The sequence below is a fragment of the Arxiozyma heterogenica genome (assembly GCF_036370985.1).
Source record: "Arxiozyma heterogenica strain weizmannii chromosome Unknown scaffold_16, whole genome shotgun sequence".
Classification (NCBI taxonomy): Eukaryota; Fungi; Ascomycota; class Saccharomycetes; order Saccharomycetales; family Saccharomycetaceae; genus Arxiozyma; species Arxiozyma heterogenica.
The window spans coordinates 482,401-503,283 of NW_027042669.1; the positions used below are offsets into that span (position 1 = coordinate 482,401).

At 30.4% G+C, this 20,883-nt stretch overlaps 9 protein-coding genes across 9 annotated transcripts; 2 read left to right on the forward strand and 7 right to left on the reverse strand.

Annotated features, from left to right (window-relative positions):
• Nucleotides 1-304: 304 nt before the first annotated feature.
• On the reverse strand, nucleotides 305-1,417 carry PDB1 (pyruvate dehydrogenase (acetyl-transferring) subunit E1 beta; the record flags this gene model as incomplete). The annotated part of the gene is made up of 1 exon (XM_064857968.1): nucleotides 305-1,417. The coding sequence occupies one exon, from the start codon at nucleotides 1,415-1,417 to the stop codon at nucleotides 305-307; it is 1,113 nt and encodes a 370-aa protein (XP_064715328.1).
• A 622-nt stretch (nucleotides 1,418-2,039) lies between these two features.
• On the reverse strand, nucleotides 2,040-3,671 carry PCS60 (Pcs60p; the record flags this gene model as incomplete). The annotated part of the gene is made up of 1 exon (XM_064857969.1): nucleotides 2,040-3,671. The coding sequence occupies one exon, from the start codon at nucleotides 3,669-3,671 to the stop codon at nucleotides 2,040-2,042; it is 1,632 nt and encodes a 543-aa protein (XP_064715329.1).
• A 564-nt stretch (nucleotides 3,672-4,235) lies between these two features.
• TDP1 (tyrosyl-DNA phosphodiesterase 1) lies at nucleotides 4,236-6,041 on the reverse strand (the record flags this gene model as incomplete). Its single annotated transcript, XM_064857970.1, has 1 exon — nucleotides 4,236-6,041. The coding sequence occupies one exon, from the start codon at nucleotides 6,039-6,041 to the stop codon at nucleotides 4,236-4,238; it is 1,806 nt and encodes a 601-aa protein (XP_064715330.1).
• Nucleotides 6,042-7,288: 1,247 nt separating this feature from the next.
• On the forward strand, nucleotides 7,289-9,985 carry PWA37_001337 (uncharacterized protein; the record flags this gene model as incomplete). The annotated part of the gene is made up of 1 exon (XM_064857971.1): nucleotides 7,289-9,985. The coding sequence occupies one exon, from the start codon at nucleotides 7,289-7,291 to the stop codon at nucleotides 9,983-9,985; it is 2,697 nt and encodes an 898-aa protein (XP_064715331.1).
• Nucleotides 9,986-10,271: 286 nt separating this feature from the next.
• MCX1 (Mcx1p) lies at nucleotides 10,272-11,891 on the reverse strand (the record flags this gene model as incomplete). The annotated part of the gene is made up of 1 exon (XM_064857972.1): nucleotides 10,272-11,891. The coding sequence occupies one exon, from the start codon at nucleotides 11,889-11,891 to the stop codon at nucleotides 10,272-10,274; it is 1,620 nt and encodes a 539-aa protein (XP_064715332.1).
• Nucleotides 11,892-12,487: 596 nt separating this feature from the next.
• SLX1 (endonuclease) lies at nucleotides 12,488-13,390 on the forward strand (the record flags this gene model as incomplete). The annotated part of the gene is made up of 1 exon (XM_064857973.1): nucleotides 12,488-13,390. One exon carries the CDS (start codon nucleotides 12,488-12,490, stop codon nucleotides 13,388-13,390), a length of 903 nt encoding a protein of 300 aa, XP_064715333.1.
• Nucleotides 13,391-13,505: 115 nt separating this feature from the next.
• ROT2 (glucan 1,3-alpha-glucosidase ROT2) lies at nucleotides 13,506-16,406 on the reverse strand (the record flags this gene model as incomplete). The annotated part of the gene is made up of 1 exon (XM_064857974.1): nucleotides 13,506-16,406. The coding sequence occupies one exon, from the start codon at nucleotides 16,404-16,406 to the stop codon at nucleotides 13,506-13,508; it is 2,901 nt and encodes a 966-aa protein (XP_064715334.1).
• A 519-nt stretch (nucleotides 16,407-16,925) lies between these two features.
• Nucleotides 16,926-17,405, reverse strand: OM14 (Om14p; the record flags this gene model as incomplete). The annotated part of the gene is made up of 1 exon (XM_064857975.1): nucleotides 16,926-17,405. One exon carries the CDS (start codon nucleotides 17,403-17,405, stop codon nucleotides 16,926-16,928), a length of 480 nt encoding a protein of 159 aa, XP_064715335.1.
• Nucleotides 17,406-19,354: 1,949 nt separating this feature from the next.
• On the reverse strand, nucleotides 19,355-20,608 carry REX3 (RNA exonuclease; the record flags this gene model as incomplete). Its single annotated transcript, XM_064857976.1, has 1 exon — nucleotides 19,355-20,608. One exon carries the CDS (start codon nucleotides 20,606-20,608, stop codon nucleotides 19,355-19,357), a length of 1,254 nt encoding a protein of 417 aa, XP_064715336.1.
• Between the last annotated feature and the right edge of the window lie 275 nt (nucleotides 20,609-20,883).

Below are 20,883 nucleotides of genomic sequence, written 5' to 3' on the forward strand. Positions count from 1 at the left end.
TAAGTAAGTAAGTAAGTAAGTAAGCAAATATCTAGATAATCATAATAGTAATAATATACGCATATATTTCCATATATACATACATAGGTATATATAAGGATATATGTACACAGAAATAAGTCAAAATAACACAAAATTGATTACTTGAGAAAATATAGAATATAATAATAATATTTTAAATAAACACAGGAAAGAAGAGGTAGTGGGGAGGGAATAAAACAGATAAAAAGAGGAATAAAAACAGTACATACTATATTCCTTACAAATTTCTTTTTTTTGTTTTTTATTTCATTTATTGCTATAATTATTCAATGGATAAAACTTTTTTAACTGCTTTAACGATTGTTGGAGCATCAGGGAATGCGAAATCTTCTAATTCTTTAGCATATGGGGTTGGAACATCTGCACCAGTGACTCTGTGTACAGGAGCATCTAAATAATCGAATGCTTCGGATTCCATAATCTGTGCAACGATTTCAGAACCCACACCAAATGCAGGGAATGTGGATTCTACAGTGACCAAATGATTGGTCTTCTTGACGGTCTTTATTAACGCGTCGACGTCTAATGGTCTAATAGACCTTAAATTGATAACCTCAGCGGAGACATTATATTGTTCTTGTAAAATCTTGGCTGCCTCCAAGGCGAATTGCACATTTCTTGTGTATGTGACAATGGAAACATCTTTCCCCTCTCTTTCGATCTTAGCTCTATATGGTAAAGTGAAGTCTGGGGATAAGGCTTCTTCAGAGACTTCGAAACTTTCACCATATAGCAGTTCATTCTCTAAGAAAACAACAGGGTTTGGGTCTCTGATAGCAGCTTTCAAAAGACCTCTTGCATCTTCTGCAGAGTATGGCACAAGAACTTTTAAACCTGGGATGGAACCGTACCATGCAGAGAAATCTTGTGAATGTTGAGCAGCAACCCCTACAGCACTTCCATTGGGACCTCTGAATACAATTTGACACTTTTGAGTCCCTCCAGACATATAATGGGTCTTTGCAGCAGAATTTATTACATGGTCAATAGCTTGCATGGAGAAATTAAAAGACATGAATTCAACAACGGGTTTCAAACCTTTAAAAGCAGCACCAACTGCCAGACCAGTAAACCCGTACTCAGTGATTGGGGTATCCACGACACGACGTTCACCAAAACGATCTAGTAACCCTTTGGTAACTTTATATGCACCATTGTATTGCGCCACTTCTTCACCAATGACAAAAACGTCGTCATCACGGTCCAATTCTTCAGCAAGTGCAGAATTTAGAGCTTCTCTGACAGTCATAGTCTTTGTGGACGCAAATCTGTTGGCAATTGGTCTAGTTAAAAGTGGTGCATTTTTCACGAGAGATAGTTTTAATGGAGTAGTCCCGTACATGGACAATCTTTTAGAAACAGCCGATTTAAACATTATCGTTGCTTGTTCGTTTGCTTGTTTATAATTTAATCAATTGAAGTTATAAAGGAAGAGAGTGAAGGCAGAAAATACAGAAAAAAGCCAGACGATAATAACTAGTTATATCAACAAAGTCTGCTCTGTGCAGTCTATTGCAAAGATACCAGTTTTAGCAATTCAGACATCTCCCCAAATATCAAGTATTCCAAATGAGTTTTCTCTCCCCCTTTGTGTCTTCCACTCAATAAACATTTCTCTCCCTTGCAGGACATTTTTTCCTCCCCAACAAGATAAGTCAAAAACAAAAAAAGTAGACAGACTATAAAAAAAAATAAAAGAAATAAAAAGAAATAAAAAAGGAAAAGCGAAGAAAATGTCCGTTTTCTCAAATTCCGTACTTCATGCTTTACACTTCAGAGTTGACACTAGTGACTATACACCATCATGTATTATATAACATATGGTTGTGTATTCTCTGATTAGATTATAGAAAGTTCATCATATATACTTTGATATATATTATGTAATGTATAAAGAGTAAGAGAGAAAAAGATAAATAAAGTAGGAATCATGATCTACTATAGGAAAAAGGTGTGAGGAGGACGAGGGTGAGAAAAGGAGAGTAAGGTAATCGATCTTATAGTTTACTTTTCTTGGATTCACTGAAAGCTTGTGCAATAATACGTCTTTGAATCTTCCCGGTAGCAGTCTTTGGCAATTTGTCAACAAAATAGATCTTAACAGGAATCTTAAATTTAGCCACTTTATCACTCATGAATTGGGTCAACTCTTGATAATTCAGACTTGTATTTGGCTTCAACACTACTGCAGCATGCACCACTTGACCATACACATCATCTTCAACACCAAAGGAAACGGCTTCGTCAACATTTGGATGAGACAACATAACACTATCTAATTCGATAGGCGAAATCTTCTCACCTCCTCTATTGATCAATTCTTTGATACGACCAGTTAACACCAGGAAACCTTCAGAATCGAAATACCCTTGGTCTCCGGTCCTGAAATAGTTGAATCTTTTGGTGAAATTCTCTTTATTTGCCTTTTCATTATTCTTATAGCCAAGAGTGACGTTTTCACCACGGATAGACACCTCTCCGATAGACCCCTGAGGCAAAACATTATCCTTTTCATCCAAGATCACTACCTCCACACCCTGTGGTTGTCCAACGGTACCTGGTTTACGTTTGCCAGGTGGCAAATTATTAGATGTCATTTGGTGTGCTGCTTCAGTCATTGCATACGCCTCAAGGACAGGAGCTTGAAATTCCTTCTCCAACTTGTGAAAAACAGCAGGAGCCAAAGCCGAGGAACATGATCTGATAAATCTAATCTCTGGAAATGGATCCGGTTTAGGAACATTCAACATAATCATACTAATCGTGGGCACACAGCTGAACCAATTACAATTGGTGTTGACAAAATGAGACCAGAACACTTTTGGTGAGAAACTTGGCGGGATCACCACGGATCCTTGAACACGGAATGAGGATAATAGAACACCAATTAATCCATGAACATGAAATAAAGGCATGACCACATATGAACGATCGTTTTCAGTCAATTTGTAAGTTTTACAAATGTTCAAAGTACTGCGAACAATATTCAAATGTAATAAAGGAACTGTCTTTGGTAAAGATGTTGTGCCACTAGTATGTAAAATTAATGCTGTGTCACTGGAACGAGCAAATCCTGGAAACCGAGATGGATCATGATTAATGAATTTTGGCCTATTCTTCGATGTATAGATTCTCTTTGAATAGTTATCCCTAGACGTGTACACATCATATTCCACGGTAAATCTTTCAAGACTAAAATATAGTTCAACAACAAAACATTGGAAATTTAAAGCAGATTTGATAATTTCTGGAGTCACCTTTTGATTTACTGTACCCTTGGGAACAATAATAACACGGGACTTTAGATCATTCAAATAAAAATTGAATTCCTTTTCCTTATATTTCGGATTTAAAGGTGCACCAATCTTTGCATCCATGGTAGCTCCTAAGAAGGCAACTACAAATTCTAGAGAGTTTGGCATTGATATTGCTACAGTAGATTGTCTACCAACAACATTGAATAAGGGGGAGGTGGAATCATTAAATAATGTTTGAAAATGACCTACCATGCTAGATAGCTCACGGTATGTGACTTGAACATTGGTCTCTGGAATAACAACAGCAACATTGTCAGAGACGCGGAAAGTGTCGTTAAAAGAAGCAGTATTTGTAGCACCTAAAGCAACCATTTTCAAAAGTAATCACTATTATTTGTCAAAAGAAAAGAAGAGGAAGGATGCTTTATAGAAGAGTTCTTTCTATTTGAATAATAGGTATTGGTGATTAGTAGACTAAAGTAGTTATTGAATAAGATTGTTAAGTTATCTATGGAAACTTGAAATGGTCAAATTAGTCTTCCAAGACAAAAAAGAAAATATAATAAAATCCTTTTTTTTGATCTGTAACATGTATACTTACACACACATATATACATATATATATATGTATATATACCATAGTTTCTTTATTTATCAATCCCCCCCTTCTTGTTCTCCTTCGTGTTTTTCCTTTCTATCTTTGATTCTTGAACGACTTGGAGGCTTTGATCGTTCAAGAAAGTTTTTAAAAAAAGATTCCGCCACGGAAATGTGCGGGAATATAAAAACCAAAAGTGAATTCCGTACTTTTTTGTTTGATACCTGTTTTAAAGCTGATGAAGATTATCGTATTCCACTGTTCAGAGACTATTAATCAACCATCAGCTGATAACGATATATATATATGTGTGTATGTGTATATTTGTGTAGAAGCATTTATTGTAATTGAGTTCCATGAATGGCCCTGTTATAGCACTCATCTCCTGTGATCCCCTCGTCATAAGGTAATAAAGGTAAAGTAAAAGGAACAATTATTGAACTATCAGTGTCTACATTCTTCTTTTTAGAGTCTCTTGAATAAACCAAATCGGTAAAACTGAGACATGGCACTTTTTTATCTTTATTGATTCTTGATTTATGTATCAAAACACCAACTTCATAATTTCTGGGTGAGGTTAATACCTTGCCCCATGCATTCATACTCAAGTTTGCTGAAGTGTAACAACACCAGTCCAACTCTTGGAAAGGACTATCTTCCATTCCTTTGTTAGTTTCCCACGTAGCTGTGGTGGTAGTAGATAAATAAAATTTTGAATGTGCGGGTATTGGACCTCTTCTAAAAGACACATTTCTTGGGCTTTGTTTATAAAAAATTTTAAACTTTTCCTTAAGCATGGAATAATATGGTATATTTCTTTCATAGTAAAAATTGAACCAGCCTTCAACCATCATACCATGCATAGAGTTCTTTAACTCATTTAATGTTGGATATACAATATAAGGATGGATTTTCATGTCTTCATATAGTTTTAATAGAGTTTCAGTTTCTATATATTTGATTCTTTTGTCATTTTCATTTATTTTCAATAGATTATACCAAGTAGGGATCATTAAATGTGTGAAAATATTTATTGGTTTGTTTCTACTTAAGGAATTACCCATTGAAGAAATTTGACAAAGTAAATGTTTTGATATACTGTTGTTAGTATTGTTGTTATCAATTAGCAGTGATTTTTCTAAAAGTATTTCATTTAATAATTTTAAACCTGAAGTAACTTTTTTATTTGTTGTTGAGAAGATGAAACTTATTTCATCATCATTTAACGGTGAAAAATCGATTCTTTGTAGATTATAGATAATTGAATGATATTTTATATCTTTAATATTATAAGAGTTTAAATATTTTATCAAATTCTTTTGAAACTTGTTCTTTTTATTAACATGTTTCTGGTTATTCTGATAAGTTCGATTTATTGGAGATAGTATGGGACTACACCAACAAACTTGCTGGGGGAAATTTGTTTCATTGTATGTAAAATTATTTGAAGGTAAGAAAATCCGACATGATTGATCTTTATAGAAATTAATGATCATTTTTGAGTGGTGGCATGAATATGGTGGCATTTGGAATTCAATAATATGTGTCTTTTTCATCATTGGAGCATACAAGTTTATAGTTAAAGGAAGAATTGTACCAGTTTGAGCGATCATTGTTACATTATTGACTTTGTGATATATTTTGGGTAAAATAAAATTAAGTTCATATTGAAAACTGAAAAGAATAGTTTTTTCTAAATTACAATCGTATAAAATATCATCTAATGTAATAAAATGACGAGATATCACTGGTTCAGCAAACATATTATTAGAAGTATCATATATTTCTGACTTGATTAATTTAAAACACCAGGAATTATTATTGTTATTGTTATTATTGATCTTTTTCGGTATAAAGGTTTCTGTTATTGATAAATTATGATCCGGTTTATTTATTTTATTGTTATGTTCTTCTTCTTTATCACTTGTATCTATTGTTAGATCAATTATGATTCGATCACTATTAACTAATTCATTATAATTATCATTAGCATTAGTAATAATAGTAGGGGCAGTAGCACTGTTATGCATTGTTTTGTCTTTAAGGCTATCGATCTCTTTAGAATTTGAATAATCAATGTTTCTCCATCTATTTGAAACAGCTTCCCTTGCACTTAAATAGGGCATCTTATTATTTTGTGACATTTTTTTACTTATTATACACCTTTTGTTATTTAATATTTTCGCTTTGTTTTTGTACACTAGAAAAGAAAAGAAAAAATCACCTAAAGAATGTTGCTCAAGTATTTCTCAATGTATATCTTGCCCATTTATATACATATATATATATATATTTATGGTGATATAGAATGGCCTTGTCAATTATTTACATATTTATTTCACTGCCCTTATGGATAGATATGAAGAATAAATATGATCAATTTTAATACCCGTTGATTTGTGTATTTTTGTATATCTGATTATAAGATTATAAAGGATCAACTTGAAGCAGAGAATGGATAAAATAAAATAAAATAAATAGCAAGCTTGCTTAATGTGAAGTGATAGATCCACTTTACCGAATAATTCCTTATTATCAAATTCCATCTATGTAGATTAATATTTTTTTGTATGCATAAAATTGTTTTGGTGATAAATTTGATCTGCAAAAAAAAAAAAGAAAAAAAGAAAAGAAAAGCAAAGAAAAGAAAAGAAAAATCTATTTATCAAACACCCATACACCTCCATGGGTTCAAAAATTTGTGGAATTTTTTTTTCTTTTCTTTTCTTTTTTTGTTTTGTGTTCGATTCGTTAAGGAATTCTTTTTTTTTTCTTTTCTGTCAAAATTTTGTTTTTTGTTTTTTGTTTTTTGTTTGAGTCATTGACAAATCATCCTCCCCTGTTCATTTTTATTTTATTTTTTGTGGGGAACAATGAAAACTTCGGAATGCAAGTATATATTCACACATTTAAATATATATATATGTATAGGTATATGTGTATGTGTATGTCTGTTTATGATTTATATGGCTAATTTAGTTGCAAAACTGTTTAAAGGAATTAAAAACACAATCAGAGATTAGTTGGTTTGTTTCTTTTTTTGATTTTTGGTTTTTGATTTTTGATTTTTAATTTTAGTTTAATCATTATTTTTTTTTTTTAAGTTTAGATTTGAAATTGAATTGAAGAAGTGACTTCATTTAATTATAGTATTTGATTCCTCTTATTAAGGAAGATATTTCTCTTTTTCACTTTCTATTTGCATATTTATATTGTCCTTTTTTTTTTTTTACTCTTCTTTCTAATACATTCATATTCATTTATTCACTTCCATCAATACATTTACATACGTATATGGATTACATATATATCTATATGTATGTATGTATGTATGTATTTATCTGTTTATTCAAACTATTGAATTGTTAAGTCATTCCCATTATTAAGAAACATGTCTGATACAAACTTGGATAATGATCTTAAAGATCCCAATAAACAAGCCAATCAATTTATAAATAAAAATAATAGTAGTAGCAGTAATAATAATAATAATAATAATAATAATAATAATAACAGTAACATTAGTTCAAAAAATAAAGTTAGAATTATTGAAAGTTTGCATACTTTTGATATTTACAATACAGATCCATACCCATCTTTACAAAATGCGTCTAGTCCAGATAATACAAATATATCTTTAAAAGAACAATTATCCTTAGACCCATTAACTCAAGATTTTTTACCAAGGGGTTTAAGAAGTATTCATGGTACCACAAAGAGAGTCGTAGATGCTAAAAATTCTTTCAAGAGATGGGATTGGAATAAGCTGCCTTCGAAAGATGTAAAGTGTCTGAAATCAATATCAAATTATAATTTAATTAATATAGAAATTGATGGGCAAATAAAACAATTACAATATCTGCCTTCTTATAACCCCATGTTGCCAGTATTAGACATTTTTTATGCATTTAATAAAGAATCTAAAACCGTTGATAGCTTAATATTTTCAAAACAAAGATTGAAGTCGTCAACTGAAGTCATCATTAACGCTTTGAAGACCAATTGCAAAACAACTACTTTATCAGAACAGTCCTTAACAAATCCTTCCCCCAATTCCGTCATCTCAGATAATGATATGATTAATGAAGATTCGAATATTTTATTGTCGTTAAGTAATTCATCTTTAATTAATAATTATACTAGTCCCTTCATCAGTGATATTTTGGAAGATCCTAAAGACTTGACAAATCAGAATTCAAATTCAGATCATCGTTCAGAAGTGGATATTGTTATCCATTTATGGCATTTGCAACTACAAAAATTTCTTTTGCAAAAAAATTCATTGTTTTATTCCAATGAGGCTTTACAATCCTTATTGAAAACAAAATCGGTTACAAGAAAGTCATCAAAGAATAATCAGCAAAATTCTACATCAGATACTTTGACGATAAAAGATACTTTAGATCGATCACAAGACTTTACACTTGATAAGAATAGGTTGATGCTCTCAAAACATGTACAAGAATATCTTGATGAAATTGACATTTTGGTGATTAGACCACCTTTAGCATATTTGACGGGGCTACAATTAGCATTTGATGAACCAAGTCTAAATGTTGTAGACTTCCAATTACATTCAATATCTTGGATCTCAAAGAATCTTACCAAGGATTTATTAATTAATACAAATGGAGAAATTAATAAAAAATATTCTTCAATGATCAAAATCGTATCTAATGAATCTGAGTTGGAAATTTTAACTAAAGAGAACGCACATTTGTATATGGTTAATTGTTTAGATAAACCATTTGCTGACCACTACATTGATATTGACACTGACAGTGTTGAAAACAAGAGTATATATAGTGGGAAATCTGATAGTACTAATGAATATCTACTATCCATGTTGCCCCCCTTAGCAAAAAGAGATAGCTATGATACGATCACCTATGATACACATAGTAATGTTAGTAACAATACTAATTTTACCACTGACACGAATATTTTTAATCCATTATATGTTGAGAAATCCGATAATGCTATAAAAGAGGAGAATATAGTTCCCAAGAAAAAACTATCTTCCAAAAAATCGAGTATTGTGAATTTCTTTAGAAGAAAGCATCATTCTCAGGCACAATCACAGGCTGAGCATACAAAAGTTACACAACAACAACAACATATTAATATACCGTCACATCGTTCATCAATAAGTAGCCAACAGTTTTCAAGTATTCCCACTGATATTACATCTGGTTATTATCGGAAAACTCCATCAGTCAGGAATTACAATTTTCCATTAATAAGAAAATCATGCCCAAATAAAAACCTTACATTAAACAATTCAGCATCCCATCAAACGTTATGGTTGGAAGAACATTTTTGTGAACTTCTTAATAACTATAAAAAAGTTGAAATGCCAACGCAGTATTATTTACCTGGGGATGCTAAGTCACCTCTATCTATAAACAAAATATCTGCTGCATCTTTCTCCTCATCTTCATTGTCCTTAAAAGATGATGTAGAAAATATTGATAAAAAAGTCAGGAGTAGCAAATCTTATAATAGACAATTTTTAGAATTACGATTACCATTTACTGATAATTCGATACCAGCAATATATTGCCCATGGGTCTGGGGCATCCTACCAAGAAAAAGATGGCATGTCTTGACAAAAGAATTGTTTAGAATTCTAGAACATGAGGGGTATGTTCTTGCTGTTCAAGCTGATTTGAGTCCGACAAATACAAATCCAACGAAAAGTAAATTCCAGACTGCGATATCTAGAGAAAAAATATTTGACAGTGTTGCTATTAATGCAATTCATCAAAACATTTTTACTCATCCTACACAGCATTTGTCAAATATCTTTAAAGAACATGGATTTACTAATATCAAGGCATCAACTCTAAGTCTAAAATTAGGAGATTGTGAAACTGAGATGGGTTGTTTAAATGAATTTGCATGTTTGATGGCTATTAATTTTACATTTAGACAAGAAATGGATTATCAAGAAGGAACGAATAAAGATCCAGGTGAAATTATAGAACAGTATTATAAGGAACATTGGTCTCAAATTGATAACCAAGCGGGTACATTCAGAATATCTTATATTGTAGCACAAAAACCAAAAAAGATTACTACTTTTTAAAAAAACGAAAAAAATATAATACATATTTTGTTCTTTTATGCAATAAACACCATGTTTGAAATTGATAAAATAACATTTGGTTTCCTTTGAAGTTTTGTTAATTCATAATATATTCATATTTTATTTGGCATATATATTTATATAAAATCTATGTACATTTCTATAATATTCTTTTAAAGCGTGTAGTTTTCTTTTTATTACTATTCTGGCAATATTTATAGATCAGAGTGGAGGTGGGGCTTTTGATATTTGATTATTGATTTATGCCAAGCCTTTTTCAGGCCGTCTAGTGTTTTTGTATTGTGGGGGTCCTTCTAAATTCCTTGTCAAGTACCTTACCCAACGTTTCATCTTCTTTGTACACATCTCTTATTAAATCATCTCTTTGACCTCTAGAATAATATTTAGCATTAACATGTGAAGCAAGGGAATATTCAGTCTGTTGTAGGGAATTCACAGTCTCTTCATTAATTAGAACATATTTGATTCCAGACTCAGGACAATCATAATTGACGTTTAGTAAAACTCTTTCCATGATACCTCTTAAACCTCTTGCACCAGTGCCTTCTTTTAATGCAAATTGGGCCACTTTTTTCAAAGCCTTTTCAGTGACGCATAGTCTGACACCAAATTGTTTAAATATATATTCATATTGGTCTAATAGAGCATTTTTAGGTTCCTTTAAAATATGGTACAAATCACTCTTTTGCAGTGGCTCTAGCGCAGTAATTATTGGTACTCTACCGACTAACTCTGGTATTAGACCAAAACTAACTAAATCAGTCGGAGTAGTTAGATTAAATGCGGAGACTTTTTTACCATTGGGCAATTCAATTTCTTGAATTTTGTTGCTAAACCTTAAATTCTTTATTTCTTCATCTTCATCATCTTTCTTTGAATCTTTTAATGTTTCAGATACTGGTTTATTTTGACGTTTTAATTTATTAATTCGCTGAGCTACATGTTTATCTAATCCAACAAAGGCGCCCATAATCATGAACAAAATATTTGAAGTGTCAACAATAAAACTTTCATCCTTTTTAACTGTCTTTTTATTATTGTTATCATCAGTACTTACTTTTACTGGTCTTTGTACTACTATTTCCACTTTGTGTCCTTCAATAATTTTCAATAATGACTGTTGTACACCTTCGCCTGATACATCTTTGGTTCCAATACTAGCAGCAGGTTTAGCCAATTTATCAATCTCGTCAAGAACGATGATACCTTTTTCAGCTTTGGCTACATCAAAATCTGCATTAACCAACAATCTTTCAATACAGACCTCAACATCTTCACCGATATAACCTGCTTGGGTCAGTTGAGTACAATCTGTGATGGCAATTGGCACATCAAGAACTTTGGCTAGTGTGGTAGCCAATAACGTTTTACCTGAGCCAGAGGGACCAATTACTAAAACATTGCTTTTACTCAATTGTAAATCGTCATCATCAAACTTATCCGAACTTAGACTGGGGTTTGTTGTAGACTTAAGATTCTCCAATTGTCGCTGGATATTCTTCAATCCAGCTTCAGCCTCAGATCTTGATACTAATTCTTCATCAAAATCAAATTTATCCTTGTTATCATTTTCCTTTTGTAATTGTTTCAATTTATTGGCTTGCTCTGCTTTAGCATTTAACTCCAATACTTTTCTCTCTTTAGCTAATTCTTCTTTAGTCAATTTATCATTTATTCTTAAGTAATGGTTATAAACAGCAACACTTAAAACTTTTTTACCTGTATCTTGACCAATTATATATTCATCTAAAAATCTTTTTAAGGCCCGTGGAGATGGTATCTTTGGTATCTTAGATCTATGTATTGGGTGAGTACCAAAAAATGTTTTTGTGCTTAATCTATAACAATTAGTAAGTGGAAGACGACTTCGATATAATACTACCATTATTGATTAATGTAAGATAGCAGTTCTAGAATATTGCAATAAAATACTATTTTTATATATTTCTATAAAACTTTAATTTATAATATCTCGTTGATAATAATAACAATAATAGTAATAAATCACGTTTTAGTAAAATGTTGTTTCATAGGGACAAGTAGAAATAAAAAAATTTCTTTTTCTTTAATTGTTAATTAAATAACTAATAAAAATCCTTTCAATATGTCTAAACTGTACAAGACATATAATTGACAATTGTGGCCATCATCACAGCCCACTCTTTTTAATGTATTAGTAATTATTTTTTTTTTAATTTTTTATTTATAAAAAAAAAAAAATAATGTTATTGCGATGATCAGTCAAAATTTTTGCTTAGTAAATGAGCAAGGTTCATGCTGACTCATTTTGACAAATAAAACCTCTTAAATGGGGTTTGGATCTACCACTAATCTAAGATGGTGAGTCAGTATAGATATTCATTTATAAGAGGTTCACTATGGCAGATAATAGTTGAATATTTAGTTAAACAGAGATTCCCAGTGACAAACTATACAAATTTGCCAATTGAGCGATAATATCCATTTGAAGAATATTGTTAGATGTCAGGTTTTACTCCCTTCTATTGTTGTTATTTACTACATTCAATTAACAAGAAGCAGTCATTTTATATTGGATCAACACCAAATCCTGAAAAACGGTTGCGACAACACAACGGATCATTAACTCATGGCGGTGCATATAGAACCAAAAGACTTGGAACTCGACCCTGGGAAATGGTCATGTTTGTATATGGATTTCCTAACAGAATTGTTGCCTTGCAGTTTGAGCATGCATGGCAACATGGATATCAAACTCATTTCATTGCTCCTGAAGAAAGAGTAATTAAACATAAGAATGGTGGTAGATCGCTTAAATATAGGTTAGGCGTCGTTCGATTGTTATTAAAGAACCAATTTTTTCAAAGATTGGATCTAAAAGTACAATTTTTTAATAAAAATGCTTTACAATGTTGGAAGCAGAATGAATTTCATATTGAAACGCCATTTCCGTTAGAAGCAGATATCTCTGATGGATCTTTGGAAGATATGAAAATGACAACTACTCACACTGTAGATGATATACTAGATTATGCTCAAGCAAATTTAGAACTTGTAACTAATTTCTATAAACAAGAAAAAAACAAATTTGAAACTGTTATGATTGCTTTCTGTGATAGCTTATCAAATGGATATCTTAAATGTGATATATGTCAACAAGAATTTGACTATATGGATGAAGATTCTACATTAAAACCTTATATTGCATTTTGTCTTAATTATACAACTTGTAATAGTCATTTTCATCTTGAATGTTTATATAAGAAATATATATCAGAGGAAGAAAATGTAACAGAGTCTAAAATTATTCCCACGGGTGGTGAATGTCCAATTTGTCATGTATCGATGAAATGGACAGATATTGTGAAATATTCCTGTGGAATAAAATGTAAATATGGTGAATGAGAGATAGCAATTTCTATGATTTTAGTATATATATATATATATATATGTATGTTTGTGTGTGTACATGCATTAAAAGTATGAATTAAGTGACGAGTTTTGGTAGAAGTGGGGTTTTTTAAAAAATTATTTCCCATTCATTTTCAAAGTAAACGAGTGGATTTTGTATTATTATTAGATGATTCTCTTTAGTAACATCAACGTACCATTCTGTTTCATTTTGTTTTACTTTAACTCGTTTTCCTATACTAAGAGTACTTTTTTCACTAGTTGGAATAATGATTGTTTCAATCAATGTGTTTCCAAAAGTAGTACGAATATTTTCTGATAAGTTTGGAACATGATTTGGTTGATTTTTAATAATGCCATTATTTAATTGGAAATTAGTCTCCAAGTATTGACCTTCTTCATATTGGAAAGATTTACCATCATCCACATATAACTTCCCAAAAGCTTCCCTGTTATTATTAGGTGCAATTACAATTGTGTATGGATCCTGTAACATTAATTGTGAACTTCTTCTATATCTATCTTTTCTTACAATAATATGTCCTCCCTCAATGAAAGCAGGTATTTTGGACAAAGGAATATTCATATTAACAGCCTGAATATTATCACCAGATACAACAATAGGTTCTAGACTTTCTAAATCATAGTATATTCCAGGAGCTAAAATCATTGAAGTGTTTCTTGTATTAGAGGAGACAATTGGCTTCACAACTATACCCGAATCACTTAGATAGAATTGGTCATCGATATTGTACATTTCAATAAAAGTAGATTTTTCATAAAACATAGGACACATAATTGGGTAGCCAGTGATACTGGCTTTGTGAAAAGCGGTGTAAAAAGTTGGCAATAATTTGTATCTTAATTGAATTGCATTTCTTACAATATTTTTAACTGTTTCTTCAAAAAGGTATGGTTCTCTTCTTTTTGTATCAATATGAGCGTGAGCTCTAAAGAATGGATACCACAAACCAGCTTGATACCAACGGACAATTAATTCTGGATCTGGGTCACCAGAAAACCCAGCTATATCAGCACCAATAAAAGGCATACCCACAATATTATTAGTTAAAATCATAGGGATGGAGATTCTTAAATAATCCCAATTAGCTACATTATCACCAGTCCATGAACCGGCAGAACGTTGTGAACCGACGAAGAAGGATCTTGTTAAGATAAATGGTCTGGTTAGATTCTTATATATTTCTTTAACTGCTTTGTAAGTAGTCTCATGAACACTTAATCCATATAAATTATGAATGGATCTTTCTTCTATATCTCTATCATGTAAAAGATTCTTTGGTGCAGTTGTCTCTGGACCGGAAAATATAGAAGGTTCATTCATATCATTCCAAAAATGCAAATTATTCCAATTAATATCAATCTGTGGTAACCATTTATTAATGAAATCGTTGAACAAATTAGACCAATCAAATTGTCCAAGTTTACTAATAGTATCAATCCAAATTGATCTACCTGGCCAACAATCACCAAAGAAAGTTCTCCCTACATGATCCCTAACTTGACTACCAGACTTGACTATCTTTCTACTAACCTCATATTTAGCCATTAGATGTGGGTCAATCAATATTACTAATTGTCTACCTAATTTATTTAATTTTTTTAGGAGTCTTGTTGGGTTGGGAAATGCATCTAGATTCCATGTGAAAAATTTTTTTTGATCAGTGTATTCCAAATCCAACCAAATAAAATCAAATGGGAAATGGCCATCATCCATGTTTTTTTGTACGTTAAGTACGTCCAATTCGTTGTTATAATTCCATCTACATTGATGATGACCAATAGCACTAAGTTGTGGTAATACTGGTGACCCTGTTAATTGGATATACTGGTTTGTAATATCCTTTGGATGATCACCAAAAAATAGAGTAACATCGATTATTCCATTTTCTGAGATCCAATGTGTTTTAGTGTCATTAAGTTTATTGTGGTAATGGTAATTGATATCGATCCAGGTGTCTGATGGGTTTAACCACAAAATACCCATAGACGATCCAGGTCTAGCAGCGATCATAAACGGAATGGAGCCATACATTGGTTGTTTTGAATCGACATTATACTCAAATACATCAGTATTGAAAAGTCTATAAGGGTCACTTGTCTTTCTCTGTGAGGAAGATTCTTTATCTTTTGAAATAACAGTATTAGTAGAAGAAGTATCTTTTAATTTCAAAGAATCTGCATGTTCTGGAATTCCGTAAACATTACCATAATTAATAAAAGTGAAATCGAGAGCAACAGATTCAGGGCCTAATGGGATAGTATCTGATTTAGAATATTGGAAATCGTCAGTAAACATATTGAAGGTGGATTCAAAGGGTAAGACATTTTGGTCATTGTTATCGATACGTCTGTAATGTTCCCAATTTAATAGATATCTTTCATTAACGATGATTTCTAATGTATCTTTATAATAAACCATCATTTGGAAATCTTTGACGGTTAATTTAATCTTGATATCTTTGAATTTATTTGCATTTTGAATAATAATTACTTCATCATCATCTCCGTGTTTTGAGGAAAACCAACCATGTTTTGAGCTTTCCTTTGAAAATTCCCAGTGTAATTTATTACTAGATAAGCTAGTGTTATGGTACTGAAGGAGTGTAGCCCAATTCCAAGTCTGATTATACCTTTGACAACTAACTTTTTCTTCAGTACAATTCTGTCTTTTTTCATCTATGGTGAATCTAATAGCACTCAATGGATCATTTAAAAGGTATAATTGAAGAGGTAAAATGATGTCAATGTCATTGACAGTTTTAATTAAATTAGCAGTAAAAACATTATCTTCAGTTATTTGAATACTTTGTTTATCTAAAGTATAAATACCTTTATGCAAGGATTTGGCTTGTTCTCTAGCATAATGTCTATTTCTATGACAAAATGAATCCTTATCACAATCTTTTAATAGATAATCAGTGAAAGAATATACCTTTGAGAATGATATTATTAATACAAGGAATAATTTGAACGACAATATATTCATAATTCCTTACTTTTTTTCACTCTTGTTCCCTTTTTTTTTTCTCTCTCCTATTCTTTATGTATACGTATATGGTATAGTATGTATATATAGTGATAATGGTTTTATTTGTTAGCTGTTAAATCGTGACAAATAAAATATCCATCAGATATATATATATATATATATATATATATATATAAATGTTGGAAGTAGGTTTAGGTAAATATTTGAAAAGTATGTAGTACGGGATTTTCTTAATAAAAGATCTGATTTTGTTTTTATTTTTTTTTTTCTATTTTTCTCTTTATTCTTTCTTTTCTTTTCTTTACGTTATTTTACTTAAAAAGGGTAATGTGATCTTAAAGGTAGTGTCATTAATTTAGTAAAGTTTCCATAAAAAGTAATAGAAGTAACAAACAGATAGAAAAAAAATAATTTTAAACATAGACACATAATATATATGTATATATATGTGAAATGCTGAAGATATAGAGAAGGAGAGATATCTTTCTGTTGTTTTCTTTTTTGGTTATATATATATTAAGTTTTTTTGATAAAATATTCATTAAGCAGATAACAATCAACAGAAAGGAGGGCAGTACTGCCGAATAGACAAGTCCAAATAAATGAATTTGGTTTCCCCATTAAAAATCGTTTTTCATACTTAATATATCCTATCAATAGGATAGATATTAAACTAAGACCAAATATAGTATTGATCAAAATTATTGGATTCTTCAATATTTCTACTGTATATGATAGTGTGCTTAAAGTATTTGAATATGCATTGTTTAAAGTAGTTGAAAGAGAATTTTTTGTTGTTTGAAAACCATTATAGAGACCATTCCTAAGAGTTTTCAGACTGTTACCAAACCAGTTCCAACTCCGATTATTGTGGTTATTGTTATTATGATTGGTTGAATCTTTAGAAGATTTGAAGTTTTTTTCTATATCAAAATTTTGTTCTTTTAATCTTGTGGTCTGATTAATTGGGTCAGAAATCTTAGATCCACCAGACATATCTTTTACAATTAGGTATATTGTATAAGTAAAATCTGTGTAGATGTATACATATATATTTTTATTGTATATGAATAAACTATTATGTATTTGAATATTTGATAGATCATATAAATTCAAAAAAAAAAAAGTAAAACCTAGAAAAAAAAGAATATACAAAGCGTATATAAAATAAATGAGTTAAAAAAAAATCTGATTTACATGTATATATATATATATATATATATGGATGTATTATAATTTGTTATTCCTTAAAAAAAAAAGGCATTCCCCTTATTATTATCTTTCAATTCCTTCAATGAAAATTATTTAGAAGTAAAATTGGTTTTATTCAATGCTTAAATTTTTTATCTAATATAATAATAGTGCTACTACAAAATGTGTCTGTGTATATCATATATAATGATAATATATAGAAGTAGATTTATTTACATTGGTTTATTGGTTTATTGATTCATTGATTCATTCATCCTTGGGATGAAGGGAAAGAGAAGAAGAAGAAAAAGAAGGAGGAGGAGGAGGAGAGGGAGAGAAAAGATATTTGAGGGTTGAAGAAAGTTTTTGTACTTGCTGATAGTTTTGATGTTAGGGTTGTGGAAAAAAATAAAAAGAAAAAGAAAAAGAAAAAAAATTTCTGATAAAACAAAAATTTATGGAACAATATGTTGGAGATATAAAGTAGGGTTCATTAGAAAATACAGATTGCTACCCATAATAACAATCTATTTTTTTTCCTTTCTTTTTAAAAAAAATAAAAATTTTTTCTTTCCCTTACGTCTTTCTTTTTTTGTCTAAAGGGAAACGAAAATTCCCCTACTTTTATTTATTATTTAAAAATAGAGAGAGCGTCAATGACGTCAGAGATAAAATGCTACAATTGGTAAATTAGGGGAGAGTCATTTTTTTTCTAATTGTATTAGTGGTATTGTCTGAAAAACGTTTTTTTCTACTGTTCGATAATTATAAGAAAAGAAAAGAAAAAGTAAACTAAAACACATTATCTTCCATACATAGATTTACTAAGGTTTATGTCTCTTTTTTTTTCTTTATGTGTATCTATATATATATATATATAGATGAGGTATTGTTTTGTTATAACTGTTGAGAATGAGCGCCTTTATTCATTGGATATATAGTAAACATTCTCAATATTATATTAAACAGATTTAGTATACAAAATTATAATAAAGTTCTTCACTTTTTTTCTCTATATACAACATAGAAATAATAATATAGAAAGATTGTAAATAAGATAAAAATAATGTATGATGAAATCCTTGGCTTTATATATGTTAACATTCAGCCATTTTCCTCTACGAACAGTAAGATATTTAATAAACAAACTCAACAACCTTTGGTGACCTCTCAACAATTATTACTCGACAATTTATCGTTTATTGTCTGCTAAAATCTTATTGTTCTATCTATTTCATTATAGAACATTTTATTTCAACAATAACTGTAACTTATAACATAGTTTCTGTCAATCAAATTTTCCTTTCATGGTTACTAAACAAGAGGAAGCAATTCATTATTTTTTTTTATGTTTACGTGGTATCTGGAAAAATTGACTATGATGCAAAAAAAAAAAATAATAACATAAAAAATATCGTAAAGCGTTGTTTCTAATAATATTAAAAGAAATTATAAAAATTATATAAACTTTGTATTATTCTTAGGAAGTATGTAAAGGTAGATATTAACAAGTTATATTAACCTCAGAAGTCTAAGATTTAATTTTTACCTTCTCTATAATATATAAGATGTATAAAAGAACATATGATGAACTTAGGATAACTTTTCTCCTAAATGAGATACTGTACTACAAAATAAAAATCTTACACAATGGTCAATGATGTTAAATGTTGATCCTACTATATGAGGTTGGCTCCCAAAATGTAAGTAACTAACTTATCTTTACCCTTTAACGATTAATAAATATTTAATTTTCAAGTTTTCATATCCCAGTCCTTTTTATCTAAAGGTATATTCAAGTATTTCTTAACAAGATTCATGGTAGTTATAGCATCAATAGCACTATCATGTTCCCCCATCTGAATCTTCGTACCTAACATCTTAAACGCTAAATCCTTTAATGCTTGTTTATATTTATCCTTTCTAAGAAACATTATAGAAGTATCAATACATTTATCATGGATCAATCGTATCACATTTAAATCATTTTCAAACCCATGCCCAATTAATATACTATTCTTGTTTATCATCCTAGGTCCCAAAATCTCTTTCAATACCTCCTCATAAGATATCGAATTGTCTTTATTAATCTCATAGATCCCACTATACCTTGAATTTAAATCTATTATCTCTCCAATAGGCCTGGTTACCTTGTCAAATAATACCCGGCTCGTGAAAAAATCTATCATAGTCAATCGTATCATCTCATATCCTAATGTCGTAAACCCCATCTCACAATCAATAGATATCACATTTGTCTCCCCATCAACTTTTTCTGTATCCACAAATGGCGATATTTTAGATAACAAGCTATACCCTTCATCTTTAAAGACATGATGTTGAAACACTTGACAACCCAACCTTTGTGATGAAACAGATTCACTAGTCTCACCACAACATGGATACTCATATATTTTTTTATCGAAATTATATATTTTCTTCGATGGATGATATTTACACATAACTTTTCTTTTTATGTCTGTTCTTTTAAATTTCATCATACAACGAGAACAATCAACATACAGAGACCTATTCACACTAGCTGTATCTCTAAGTTCACCAACATACTCGTTTACTTGTCTTCTAGTAATATAACTGTTTCTACTCATTTGATCTTCATCAAGAACCAATTTGTTTAATTCTTCTAATATATTGTTAACATTCCTTAAAAGGATAGACGAGCCAGAATCTATATTCTCAATTCTATCCGATCTATTATTACCAGGTATCAATGGTCTACCAGCAACCACAATTTTATTAATATTGCCTTTATGTTTAATGAAATCACGGATCAGTACATTAATAGTAAATCTATAACCTTGGTTGCTTTTACTCAACTTAGCTACGTGTGCTTCTAACATCACTGCTAATTTAATCCATCTTTGTGAATGTTTCTCTCCTTTCAATTTCACCAAATGATCATACAGTTTATGAACAATCTTATATCTATCTTGATATTGAGCAGGTTGGTTGACTAGATCGACTGGTCTTAACGATGTTTCACTCATTTTAATAATTACTATTGTTTGCTATATAAGATCTACTCTTCTTCTTCCCTTCCCTTCCCTCTTCACTTACTTCCATTAAAAAAAAACAACAAAACAAAATTCAATATATACATGAATAATATAAATGCATACAATAGTTATGGACTAACAAGTGTAAATAAAACTATAAGATAGACCTTCCTATCGGATTTTATTTCAAGTTACACTATTCCTTCTCTTTTCTGCTTCAATCTCTCTTTATTTCTTTTGATCTTTCACCCTTTTTGTGATATCGT